General features: G+C 38.9%; 1 protein-coding gene across 2 annotated transcripts; it reads left to right on the forward strand.

Annotated features, from left to right (window-relative positions):
- Window positions 1-5,707: 5,707 nt before the first annotated feature.
- calca (calcitonin/calcitonin-related polypeptide, alpha) lies at window positions 5,708-9,401 on the forward strand. 2 transcript variants are annotated; one of them, XM_086298941.1, is made up of 5 exons: window positions 5,708-5,756; window positions 6,173-6,264; window positions 6,549-6,680; window positions 7,857-8,038; window positions 8,882-9,401. In XM_086298941.1, exons 2-4 carry the CDS (start codon window positions 6,179-6,181, stop codon window positions 8,017-8,019), a joined length of 381 nt encoding a protein of 126 aa, XP_086155067.1. In that variant the 5' UTR covers window positions 5,708-5,756; window positions 6,173-6,178; the 3' UTR covers window positions 8,020-8,038; window positions 8,882-9,401. The 2 variants fall into 2 exon arrangements, with proteins under 2 accessions (XP_086155067.1, XP_086155058.1); XM_086298932.1 differs by lacking the exons at window positions 7,857-8,038; window positions 8,882-9,401 and adding an exon at window positions 7,267-7,819.
- Window positions 9,402-12,434: the final 3,033 nt, after the last annotated feature.

Raw genomic sequence — 12,434 nt, forward strand, 5'->3', positions numbered from 1 at the left:
TCTTCTTTTAGACCGTCCCTTGTGAAGATGTGGCCCACATATGACACTTGATCTAGGGGAAATTTGCACTTGTCAGGGTTTAGCCTGAGTTTGATCTCTCGAGCACGTGTCAGCACTTTTTTCAGGTTGGCATCATGTTCGGCCACTCCATGTCCTCCGATGATGATGTCATCCACGATGACAGAGCACGGGTAACCGGCAAACAGCTGTCCCATGGAGCGCTGGAACACCTCACTGGCTGAGTTGATACCAAAGGGCATCCGCAGAAACTTGTATCGCCCAAATGGGGTGCTGAATGTGGTCAGCATTGAGGATTTCTCGTCAAGCCGTATTTGCCAGAAGGAGTTTTTTGCATCTAGCACTGAGAACACTGTCGCTCCTGACATCTGTGCTGCCACTTCCTCAACGCTGCGCATTGGGTGATGGGGTCTTTTCAGTGGTGTGTTGAGGTCTTTTGGATTTATGCACAGTCTGATCTCATGCTTGTTTTTCTTGTGTGCTGCCACCATTGAGGACACCCAGTCAGTAGGCTCGGTGACTGGTGTTACAACGCCGATGCGTTGCATGCGTTCAAGTTCAGCTTTGACTCTTTCTTGCATCGCGACGGGGATGCGGTGAGCTGGACGGACCACAGGCTGTACATCAGGGTCTAGCATCATTGAGTATGTGACTGGAAGTTTGTTGTAGATAACAGGAGTATTCCTTTATCTGAATGAGGGGGTACTCCTTAACCATGAACACATAGTACAGAGACATTATCAATAGCTTGATAGAGTGACTTTATCAGCAAGAAATATAAGCAAGGAAGTCAGCATTGATATTTTAAATCAATTGTAATGGCAACACTGGAATCCACATTCAACAAAGTGAAAGGAGCAGAAGAGGTAGGCTACTCGTGCGTTATTAAAAAGCATGAGAACAAATGATTGAAGTTGGAGTGTAAAACTTTAGTAATAATAAGTGCCATGATACAGAAATGTAATTTCCTGACACCACCAACTACTCATAACTATTAATAATAGTTATGATTATTATTATTATTCATTATGTTTTAGTTTGTATTTTTTGTTTTGGTATTATTTTTTTTTATATTTTGGTTGTTACCCATGTCCTCTTTTGTGCTAAAGCAGGGGTGGGGAACTCCAGGTCTCAATGGCCAGTGTTCTGCAGGTTTTAGATGTGTGCTTGGTCCAACCCATCTGATTTAAATGGATAAATTACCTCCTCAACATGTCTTGAAGTTCTCCAGAGGCCTGGTAATGAACTAAAGGAACAAAAAAACAAACAAAAACAAGAACAACAAAAAACCCATAAGGAAATGAGCAACTTCAAGTTTTAGGTTCAAGTGTCAACCTATTTGCCCATATTAGTACAAAAAATCATTTTGTTTTCAAAAATAAGAATAATCTTTAATCTTTTAATATTTTGATGGATTATTTAGCTAGTTGTCTTAATGATAGCTGCTGTACTAGCATTCTTTACATTTTCATTTTTACTTGTGTAATCATAACTCACTGATAGTAAAATTAACGGCTCACAGAGTGCTTCTGGATTCATCAAACTTACTGAGGAGTCCAGGTACGTTACCAGGTTTTAAAGCAAATAAACGTTGACACCCGTAATCTGTTGCAGGTTCTTTTACCTCAACCCATTAAAGGTTAGGTCATGGACTAATTCAAGAGGGTAAAGTTGAAGGCATGTGCCACTTTCCAAACTTGTGAAGTTATGTGTGATCTTTTCAGGATTACTGGATGTGTATGTTTTAGGACAGGACAATAAAACAATGATTGATGAAATTCTATTTAATAAAACAAAGCCCTAAGTGGGAACAAACAACAATAACCTACCTGGTAAAAGTACATAGGTCTCACATTATGTCATTATAGCTTTTATAGACACAAAATACTTCTAAAATTTGCTGGCCACACCGCTAGACAAGTTTGTCCTGATTGACTCCTCATTACACATGAAGTTGTTTACCCTGCCATTGCTTCCTGCTAAGACAGCTGGTATTTTTTTCTTTTATTAAAAAAAAAATCCTTTTTCTGCAGAGCTCTCTGATTCAGATCTGTTAGAACTACTACATAATAAGGAGAATCTTGCATTTTGTCTTTGCTTCCTGCCATCTCCCTGAATCAAAGACTAGTCTGGGTGTGTTAAACATCTGTCAAATCTAATCAAAACTCATGTTCTCTTACTGTACCTTGTTAGTGGATTAATCAAAACAGAAGAGACAAGAGTGGCCAGATGTTTAATACGGACACTCAAAAAGCCTACACTGGATTCAGACAAAGCAGATTCAGTTTTATTTCAAAGATATTTGTCTGAAATTCGAATGTTATTAGTAGAAAATGTAGAAAACAACAAATGCCACAAGCATACAAGCATTACAGGGTGCCAGTAAATATCTGAGAAGGAGACGAAAAGAAAAATGTCATAATTAGTATAGCTGCCCGTGTATAAACAGCCCCAAAATGACCACCAGAGGGCATAAAAATGGTTAGGTCTGGTTCAACAGTTACTTTCTCACACAGACTTGTAACAATGTAACAATACATTTTCTCACATCACCAGTTTTATAAAATAAATTAACTTTACTTGATATGTGAAGTCCCACAAAATTTTGGCAGAACCTCATATGAGTTAAGAAAAAAAGAGTTTATGGCACATTACCCAAGATCCTAATACTATGAAAAGTTTTTAAAGAGGTAGCCACCACTATATATACATATATATAAATATAGCCCTATCCTGGAGAGATTTTAGTCATGTCTAGTATACAGGATATCAATGCAGTTACCATATGTGCTGTAGGAAACATCAGTTTGCATATTATGAGGCTATTTGTGGAGTGCTCTTCCTGCTTTGCTATACTGTGTGCATGCATGCTAGTTTAATTGGGTGGGACTCTTGACTACTCTGGTTCTACAGTAAATTATTTACCATCTGGATGACCGGAATTATCAAGTGCATGTGGAAAATCTAATAACTGGCCTTCTCTGTTAATGCTAATACTGTCCAGAACCTCGTCTTTCTAACAACATAATGACGCTGGCAGGAACATCAAGAGCTCTTGTAATCCCTCTGCAACTTCTGGGCAGGTGTTTAAATGTTAAATTGAGTTTGGTTAGCTTTCTAATGGAGAGCAGCAGGTGGAAGTACCTCTGCTGAAGCATACTTCACTTCTTTGTGTTTATAATTCCATGAAGTTGAATTTTATGTTCCATTTGAAGATACGGAGCAATCTGTAAATGTCCTCCTCGGGCTGCTCTTTTCCCAGGACTTTGCATAACACCATTTCTACAGTTATATTTCTTTTATCCACTGTTTGTTTTTTGTTTTTTCACTTTTGAGCTCTTACAGGATAGGTTGACATTTGATTTCTGACCATGGGTTTAAAACATATTTAAACATGTTATACTCACAGCCTATTTAGTTGTGCTCAATGCTTCAGTGCAGCTTTACTTTTTGCATATAAGCCTATTATTAAAAAAAAAAGAGAGAGAGAGAAACCATCTCTTTAACAAAATGCATACATTCAAATTCACTTAATTTTTGTTCAGCAATTTTTGTTCATTATGTGGTCATTTCCTCATGGTGCCTGCACAAATAATGATATAAGCAAACATTAGGAGTTTGGAAAGAATAATTCTTGTGAAGACTAGAGTTACTTCTGTTTCCGAACAGTTACATTCACAGTGACTCTGCTGAGACTGTCAGTGATGAGCACCGCGCCGAGCCTAATGTTGCCCTAGCTGTCATGAACATTCTCCTGTGTTTCAATTAATCTTCCAGGCCAAATCATGCTTAACGTTAGCGAACGTGAATATTGTGAGCTAATTGCAATCTTGACAATGCACTTTTCCCTTTGGAATGTAATTTCTCTGCCTCATTTGGTGTCCCTGGTCAACCAGATAGTGGCCAGTTGGGGCTCTAAGCGTCAGTCCAAAACAGTGTGAATGATACTTAATTATACACATGCTAATACAATATGTATTTGATCTGTTTGGCTTATTAGAGGGGGCACCTTACATCCTTTTCTGAGTTGGGAATGATTCAGTGTAGATTTACATCATTATTACAAAACTCTTGGCTTCGGTATTAACTGTCATCTTTTGAGAAAACCAAGACGTAGCATCGAATTCCAGATTCTTGTATTTTCATGCCCTTCAATTTTCAATTATGTGCTCTACTTGGCTAACGCTGCACTTAAACTTGGGGATGAGCAGTTACCTAAAAGATAAATATATATATAATTAAAATGTCTTGGCAGAGAACAAGATAATTAACATTAGTCATTGTGAATGGGATTGCTTGCTTTAAAGTCTTTCGTTTTCATAAGCTTCAGCCTTTCAGGAGTAGTTTCTGACAGCATGTGGAGCTGGGGGAAACTAATTTAGTGCTTCTGGTATAAGAGGCTGCAGGTCTGCACAATAGTACTAAAAGGCTCATCTACTCTAATGAGTTTCCATGTGACGCAAAAAATAACTAGGAGGCAGGATGGTTTATGATACCTCATCCAATATCATTACATAAGAGGAATTAGAAGATGGCCAGAGACCAACAGCCCAGTAATTAGCTCGGAGAAACAGGATGGATACCAGGAAATAGGAGGTTTAGCTGATCGATGTATCTCACTGTGATGCTATTTCCATGTATTAAACAACTGCCTAACTAGCTAACACAACTAAGAAATTAACTCCAGATTCACTGATTTACAGCATTACATTTAAATTGTTGTCAAATGGGACATCATTGTGTTCAGTATTTCTCTACACCTCATGATGCCAGGTCAATCGTAAGATCAGCTAGAAGAAGATAACCTGATTGGCAGTTCAGGAGGTAGAAAAATAAATTACCGTGATAATAAATCAATTTAGACGCATATTATGCATTCTTACGAGTCTTAGATTTTCTTGCTATCAGTACTAATGTGTGAGGTTTTAACTGAACGTAAATTGTTTAGAATGTTTAATCAGCTGTGTTGTTAAGTCATAGATAATCAAGATGTATTTTTTAGAGGTATTTTAGCATTTTTCTGCAGATGGCATTCAAACCTGTTCACATTCAGTAACCAACAGTACGGGGGATCTATGAACACCACATTATCATACATTTGTGTCATGCACAGCCTGTTTCCTGTTTGTTTTCACTGTCAGTCTTCTGTTTGTAAGTGTCAGGGTTAGCTTTTCTCCTGAACAATGTCCAGTACCTAAAGTCGGAGTTCTTAGTGCCACAAAGGTCACTCTCCTTTGTCTTAGCTAATTCACAATAACAACTAGTACTAATCATATGTTGAACCTGATCTGGAGCGGTTTATAATTAGAGTTTTAGTTTAAAATTGGCTTCAAGAGCCATATTTTTGCTTTGATAATGTCTCTGATTGGCATAAGAAGCACTCAGTTGATGAATTTTATGCAGAAGAGTCACATTTCTTTTGGTTAAAGGTTGACTACACTGCAAATTCCACCACCAACAAAAAACAAATACTTGACAGCACAGTAAATTTGACTGTGTAGTGATGTCATTTGCACAGAGGCACTTTTGTTGGCTTACTTTAAGAGACAAAGGACTTCTGATTGGCTGGTAGTTTGAGGTAAAGCATTTGATTGGCCAATAAGCTACCGTTGAGTGCTCACTCACTTGATGCTGAAACCCATAGGGAACATATATAAAAGCGTGTACTGTGGGAGTGCTCAGCAGATCCACGAGTAGGTCCATCACTTGAACCTTCAACAGCTGAAAAATCTTGTACGGTAAGTAGAGAAAAGATTGCTTACTTTGGTTTTACTGAAAAATGTGCTGTCAGTCTTAGAAACAGCAGATTTTAAGAAGGTGGGTAAATCGGATAGTAGCTGGCACCCACTGGTGTGATGTTGTTAGGATGTCTCTGGTTTGCTGCTGTTAATTTTGCTAACACGGAAAGCTGGTGGTATAGTTTCTGGGGGAACATGCAGTTACTAATAACTCTCCTGCTTTCCTCCGCAACTTCAAGGACTTCAAGCAGAAAGGCAGTGAGTGTGTGAGAGAGAAAGGGGATTCATACAGCTGTGGATGTATGGAATAGAGAAAATCTTGTGAGCATATGTGGAAAACCCTCCAAAACAAATCACAAAACCTTTTCCTGATCATATTTAATTACCTTGTTTTGTATTGTATGTGTCTTCCACAGTGAATAATGATAATGTTCAAGCTGTGGACGCTTTTTCTTGCTTATGCCTTGATCATTTGCCAGATGTATGTCTCAGAGGCAGCTCCAACTAGGTGAGAACTGTGTTATTATTCCTATGAAAATAAAATATTGACCTTTAAAAAGTACGATAATCATCTGTATTTACATACATTATTACATGTTGCAAGCTGAATGAAATATTGCTACTTTAGTGTACTCCAGTAAAAAAACAAACAAACAATCACTTCACATAGTTTTTGGTTTACTTTGTGCGCTATTGTATTTACGCTGGACAACACCTATAATTTATGAGCAAGTGCATTGGCAGAGCCTGAGAGATCAATGCACTGTACAGTAATTGAATGTGTATTTTCAGAACCAGTAAGGAATCCATGTCAGATGGAGTCACACTATCAAATGATGACGCCCAAAGGTTGCTCAGAGCTATGAAGGAGTTCATGCAGATAACTTCAGAGGAGCAAGCCCAACAAACAGCTGATAGGAACAAGTATGACTCTTTTTAATCTATCTATCTATCTATCTATCTATCTATCTATCTATCTATCTATCTATCTATCTATCTATCTATCTATCTATCTATCTATCTATCTATCTATCATATTGTTACACTACACTTTTGGATAAGCCCAACAGCTCCAACTTTGTGTTTATTACTTAATAAGGTATAGAGTGAGATCTGTAAACATTTTCATTATCTGTTAATGCATGGACAGCAATTATTCATTCATCCATTCATTTCTTGAATGTTAAATGACATGCCTGGAACAGGAATAGGCCTGGAATAGGCGCAACACTGGAAAAGCATGATGTCATACATACAGGAACATGCATGATAGCCAGCCTTAGAGCAGATTATACCAATAGCATGAAAACATGCATAAGCTATTTTGGTTAATAAGATATCATTATATGCATTCAAAACCGTTAGCATGCCTTTGAAATATTAATTGAAGCTTTTCTGCTGGTGCATGACATTTCAGGAAAAAAAACCCATATGTCTGCATGTAAATAGTAATAATTATCTGCATGTTACTGTAAGCCTGTTTTTGCATGTTTGTCTCCATCTCTAACAGCTTGGATAGACCCATGTCTAAGCGCTGCACAGGCTTAAGCACTTGTGTGCTGGGAAAACTCTCCCAGGATATTCACAAACTACAAACCCATCCTCGCACTGACGTGGGAGCAGAAACACCCGGCAAGAAGAGAAGTCTATTTGAGAAATATGAAAACTACAGCAACTCTTACAATTGAAGCTCTCAGCGCTAGCCCATTTATGTTACATTTATCTGAGTCAACATTTTCTTGCAGATATATACGTTTACATGTATAGGATTGTATGTATTGTATGACCACCTTAAAACAAAGGGACAAAAAAAGCTTAAAGAGCTTAATGGCAGTGCTTACACTAGTTTTAGACAGCAAACTGAAGATTTCATCACCTATAAAGTTGTAGTAATTCTACAAAAAAATTTTCTTATGTAAATTTTTTTCCTGGCATTTTTCTCTTATAATAAATTCATATTTTACTTCAAAGCAGTTTTTCAGTGCCTTTAATTTGGTGTTCACAATTCCAGACTGTATTGTTTGCTTAATGTCTGTCACATACGTTTCCAGTCTTATCTTGAATACCATAATTTGCTGTCTTGTTTCTATTCCTTACAAGCAATGCAACAGCACAAAAGCGGGCATGCAACACAGCCACCTGTGTAACCCACCGCCTAGCAGACTATTTGAGTCGGTCTGGGGGACTTGGATACAGCAACTTTGTTCCCACCAACGTTGGTGCCCAGGCTTTTGGCAGACGGAAGCGGTTCATCTCTGTGTGAGCACATTGCCAGATAAACGGTATGTAGTCACTGGATACAATCGACTGCAGGTAAAAGATGGATAAAGCTCGCTGATCTGAAAAATGAAGTCAATAAAAAGTTCTTTAAAATCTGCATTCTTTCTAATTGCAAGCAGGGTGCAACTCTTTTGACTCCACAAAAGATATACAGTATGCATTATAAAGTCTATGTTAAAAACATTCAGTTCACCCGATGTACCATCTGATTGGTTTAAGGTCTTACTTGCAGATACACGTCTGAAATTTGGGACTTCACTGACCAGTGAGAGGCTATGTCCGTCTTTACATGGACTCCATGCTCTGTACTTCTTTTACGGCTGAACTCATCGGAGATTGAGCTGAAAATAAAGTATAAGAGAGGGAGTATGTCTGTGAAGGTTCTCAGTCATCCAGGTCATCGTAGTCTAAGGAGCTTGGAAAGGAAGGCGTCTGGACCTCTTTGAGTTGCTTGAAGACGTTTCACCTCTCATCTGAGAAGCTTCTTCAATTAGAACTGAAGAAGCTTCTCGGATGAGAGGTGAAACGTCTTCAAGCAACTCAAAGAAGTCCAGACGCTTTTCTTTCCAAGCTCCTTAGACTAAGAGAGGGAGTAAACAAATTTAGTGTGTCAGAATAATCGTATTAAAACTCATTAATGTATTAATTCCTCCAGAAGATTAACTTTTGGTGTAATCTACTTCTGTAATCTAGTCATATTTTATTTTATTTTGCACTCTATTGTTAAAGTCTGATATAAAATCCTAAATTCACCGCAAAAATCTGGATCTTATACATCGTGTTGTGATTCACTGCAAGTTCAGAAAAGATAAACTTTTTTGTTTTGTCTTCTCTTTTTTTTTTAGGACAAAGTGCCTCTTTCCTTGGGTGACATCAACTTCATCATCAATCCATTTACACACTTCATAAACACTGACTGATGTCTTGTTTTCAGGCTAACAAACATTTCCATAGTATTGATGATTAATCTGTGCTTAAAACCAGAGAAATAACTACAGTTACAGAAAGGTAACTCAATAGGATAAAATAGAGTGGATTTCTTTCTGTCTCAGCCTGTGGCTCAGCTGCGCTTCTATTTTGTGCTGATGTATCCATCTACATTAAAACCACCTTCACCTTCTTGTGGACTGCTGTAAAACACTTTAATTAAATTATCGTGAAAAATACAAATGTAAAATGCAGGAATAAATTGTATTTTAGCTACATTAGACTCTACTGTCTTACTGTGTTGTTGATCGACTCATGGACAAAGAAATGTACAAAGAAATGTTGATTTGTTTTTAAAAAGGTGCAATTTAAGTTGTATTAAAAATATGAAGTTGGTTTCTTTCGGAAGCTGCTCCCTGTGGTCGCCACAGCGAATGAATCTGCATGTTGAGAAAACGAAACTATGCTCTTGATTCTTAATTAAAGAGTAAGTATTGAATTATGAGTTATACATTATTATTTCATTTTATCTTGTCATGTGACACAAAAGCAAGCACAACACTTGTGTTATTTCTTTCCTGTTGGCGGTTCACATTTTATTCTGGTGAGAAATAACTTACATAACTACATTAGCATCATTTGCCAACCAATCAATTGCCTTTGAAAATGGCACCATCTGGCAAACGTCCACAATAAAACCGATTGGCCTTTCCTGATCATATAGATCTAATCCTCTGAGACTTCTGCCTTTTTCTTTTCAGACTTTAGCTGCAGCAACCTTTTAAAGTTTTAGTCTAATTGAGCTATATTACTAAATTCACAGATAAAGTTGTTGTAATATAATGACAGCGCTTTAAGAATAAGGAGATGTACTTTTAGTGAAGAGGGCGTTTCTGTCAGACCAAACCATCCAAAAAAAAAATTTATGCTTTTCCCTTAACAGTTAAACGGGTTGAGTAGGTCTAAGTGGAACGTTAGAAATTAAGTAAACATGCTTATAAAAATAAAGCTCTACATAAGTTGACAGACTTTGAGAAAAAAGAAAGAACTAGCTAACTGTGTGGCAATAAATTGCAGAAAAGCTTTTGTTTGTGTTGATACACACTGACTGGCCACCTCATTAGGCACACCTATTTAACCATTACTATCTAATCAGCCAAACACATGGTAGGGACTCAATCAATACATGTAGGCAAGCAGGCTTGGTCAAGATGACCTGCCAAAGTGGAAACTGAGCATTGAATGAGGAAAAAGTTGATTTAAGTTACTTTAAACAGAGTATGACTTTTGGTGCCAAATGGGCTGGTCTTAGTATTTAAGAAACTGAAACAGTGTACTGAAAAAGAGAACATATCCAGTGAGCAGTGGTTCTCTGGGTAAAAAGTCAGGAAAAAGAAATGACTGCTTCGAGCTGATAGCAAGGCAGTAGAATTCAGAAAACCACCAGTTGAAACCAAGATCTACAGAAAAGTATCAGCAAGAACCACAGTGACCATGTTCACTGAAAGCCTTCATTTTATATTATTTCACTTTCAATATGATAATTGTTACAAAAACCTTGAAGTTAACATGTGTAGTACACCCTATTACATATGTGCTTGCAGGAAATACTGTCTTAGAGGCCAAAAACACCTTGTCTTTAGCTCTACCTGAGCTCACCGTCTCTGTGTGTGTCTGTACATACTAGCCTTCTTGTAAACTGTGCCAGCGTCATCATCACTGCTGCTTTTGTGTTATCAGTCGGTTTGCTGAAAAAAATGGGAGTTGGGTAGGTTTATTGTTGTCAGACTTTTTATTCACATGCTACTCCTATCATCAAATTAATACTGGTCCACTGTTTTGAAGTCTTGGCTTTAAAATACGTGTTTATAAAAAAAAACCCCTCTTCTCTAGAATACACATTAAATTTGCTGTTAGCCAAATTTTGATTACTCATGCTGGTTTACTTGTGAGTTTTAATAGCATTAGCTAACATCTCGGCTAATGCTAACTAAATGCTCAGACAACATGACTGGTCAGGTGCAATGTTGATCCTTGACCTGGTATGAAGATATCAGAGCTGCCATCAGAGCCTATACTTATGAAGATGTTAGCATGATGCTACTGCTAAAGAATTAAGCTAGCTGCAGCAGGCTATGAAGTTTGGACCAAACTTCTGTTTGGTTTAGAGAAGTGTATTTTCCCCAGACAAAGTAAAAAAGTCTTAAGGTGAATATATATATATACAGTTACAAACCAGCTGTTCTCCACAGAACCAGCAAAGGTGTACTCTCAGTGGCAAGGGAACAATAAGAGAACAGCACCACCAAGGCTGGAGACGGAGCAATACTGGAAGAGCATATGGGAGAAGGATGCAACCCATAACGGCAATGCTCAGTGGCTAGAGGATCTGAGGGCTGACCACAGCGACCTCCCTGAACAGGGTCCAGTAACCATCACAGTGGCAGATATCCAAGAAAGGGTCTCCAGTATGAAGAGTTGGACAGCACCAGGGCCCGACATGGTTCACGCCTACTGGCTGAAGAAGCTGACTGCACTCCACGAGCGTCTGGCAGCACAAATGAACCAGCTGCTAGTTAACGAGAGACACCCGGAATGGCTAACTGAAGGCCGGACGGTCCTGATCCCCAAGGACCCCAAGAAGGGACCGGTCCCCTCCAACTACCGACCAATAACCTGCCTCAGTACTACATGGAAGCTCCTGTCAGGCATCATATCGGCTAAGATGAACAGGCACATGGGTCAATACATGAGCGGGACACAGAAAGGAATTGGCAAGAATACCAGAGGCGCAAAACACCAGCTACTGGTAGACAGAACAATCAGCCGAGACTGCAAGACCAGACTGACCAACCTGTGCACTGCCTGGATTGATTACAAGAAGGCCTATGACTCAATGCCCCACAGCTGGATACTGGAATGCCTAGAATTGTACAAGATCAATGGGACCCTAAGAGCCTTCATCAGGAACTCAATGGGGATGTGGCGTACAACACTAGAGGCCAACTCCAAGCCCATAGCACAAGTCACCATCAAGTGCGGGATCTACCAAGGAGATGCTCTGTCCCCACTGCTGTTCTGCATAGGCCTGAACCCCCTCAGTGAGATCATTAACAAGACTGGCTACGGATACCGACTACAGAACGGAGCAGTTGTCAGCCACCTCCTGTACATGGATGACATCAAGCTGTATGCCAAGAGTGAACGAGACATCGATTCACTGATCCACACTACCAGGCTATACAGCAATGACATTGGAATGTCGTTCGGACTGGAGAAGTGTAGTCGGATGGTAACAAAGAGAGGGAAGGTAGTCAGAACTGAGGGGATTGAACTACCAGAAGGCAACATTGCAGACATAGAGGACAGTTACAAGTACTTGGGGATCCCACAGGCGAATGGGAACCATGAAGAGGCCGCTAGAAAAGCTGCAACCACCAAGTACCTGCAGAGGGTCAGGCAAGTCCTGAG

Source organism: Aulonocara sp. 'chitande type north' Nkhata Bay, linkage group LG1 (genome assembly GCF_057382095.1).
Source record: "Aulonocara sp. 'chitande type north' Nkhata Bay isolate Kocher_YH1m ecotype deep benthic linkage group LG1, A_spYH_male_GT1.1, whole genome shotgun sequence".
Classification (NCBI taxonomy): Eukaryota; Metazoa; Chordata; class Actinopteri; order Cichliformes; family Cichlidae; genus Aulonocara; species Aulonocara sp. 'chitande type north' Nkhata Bay.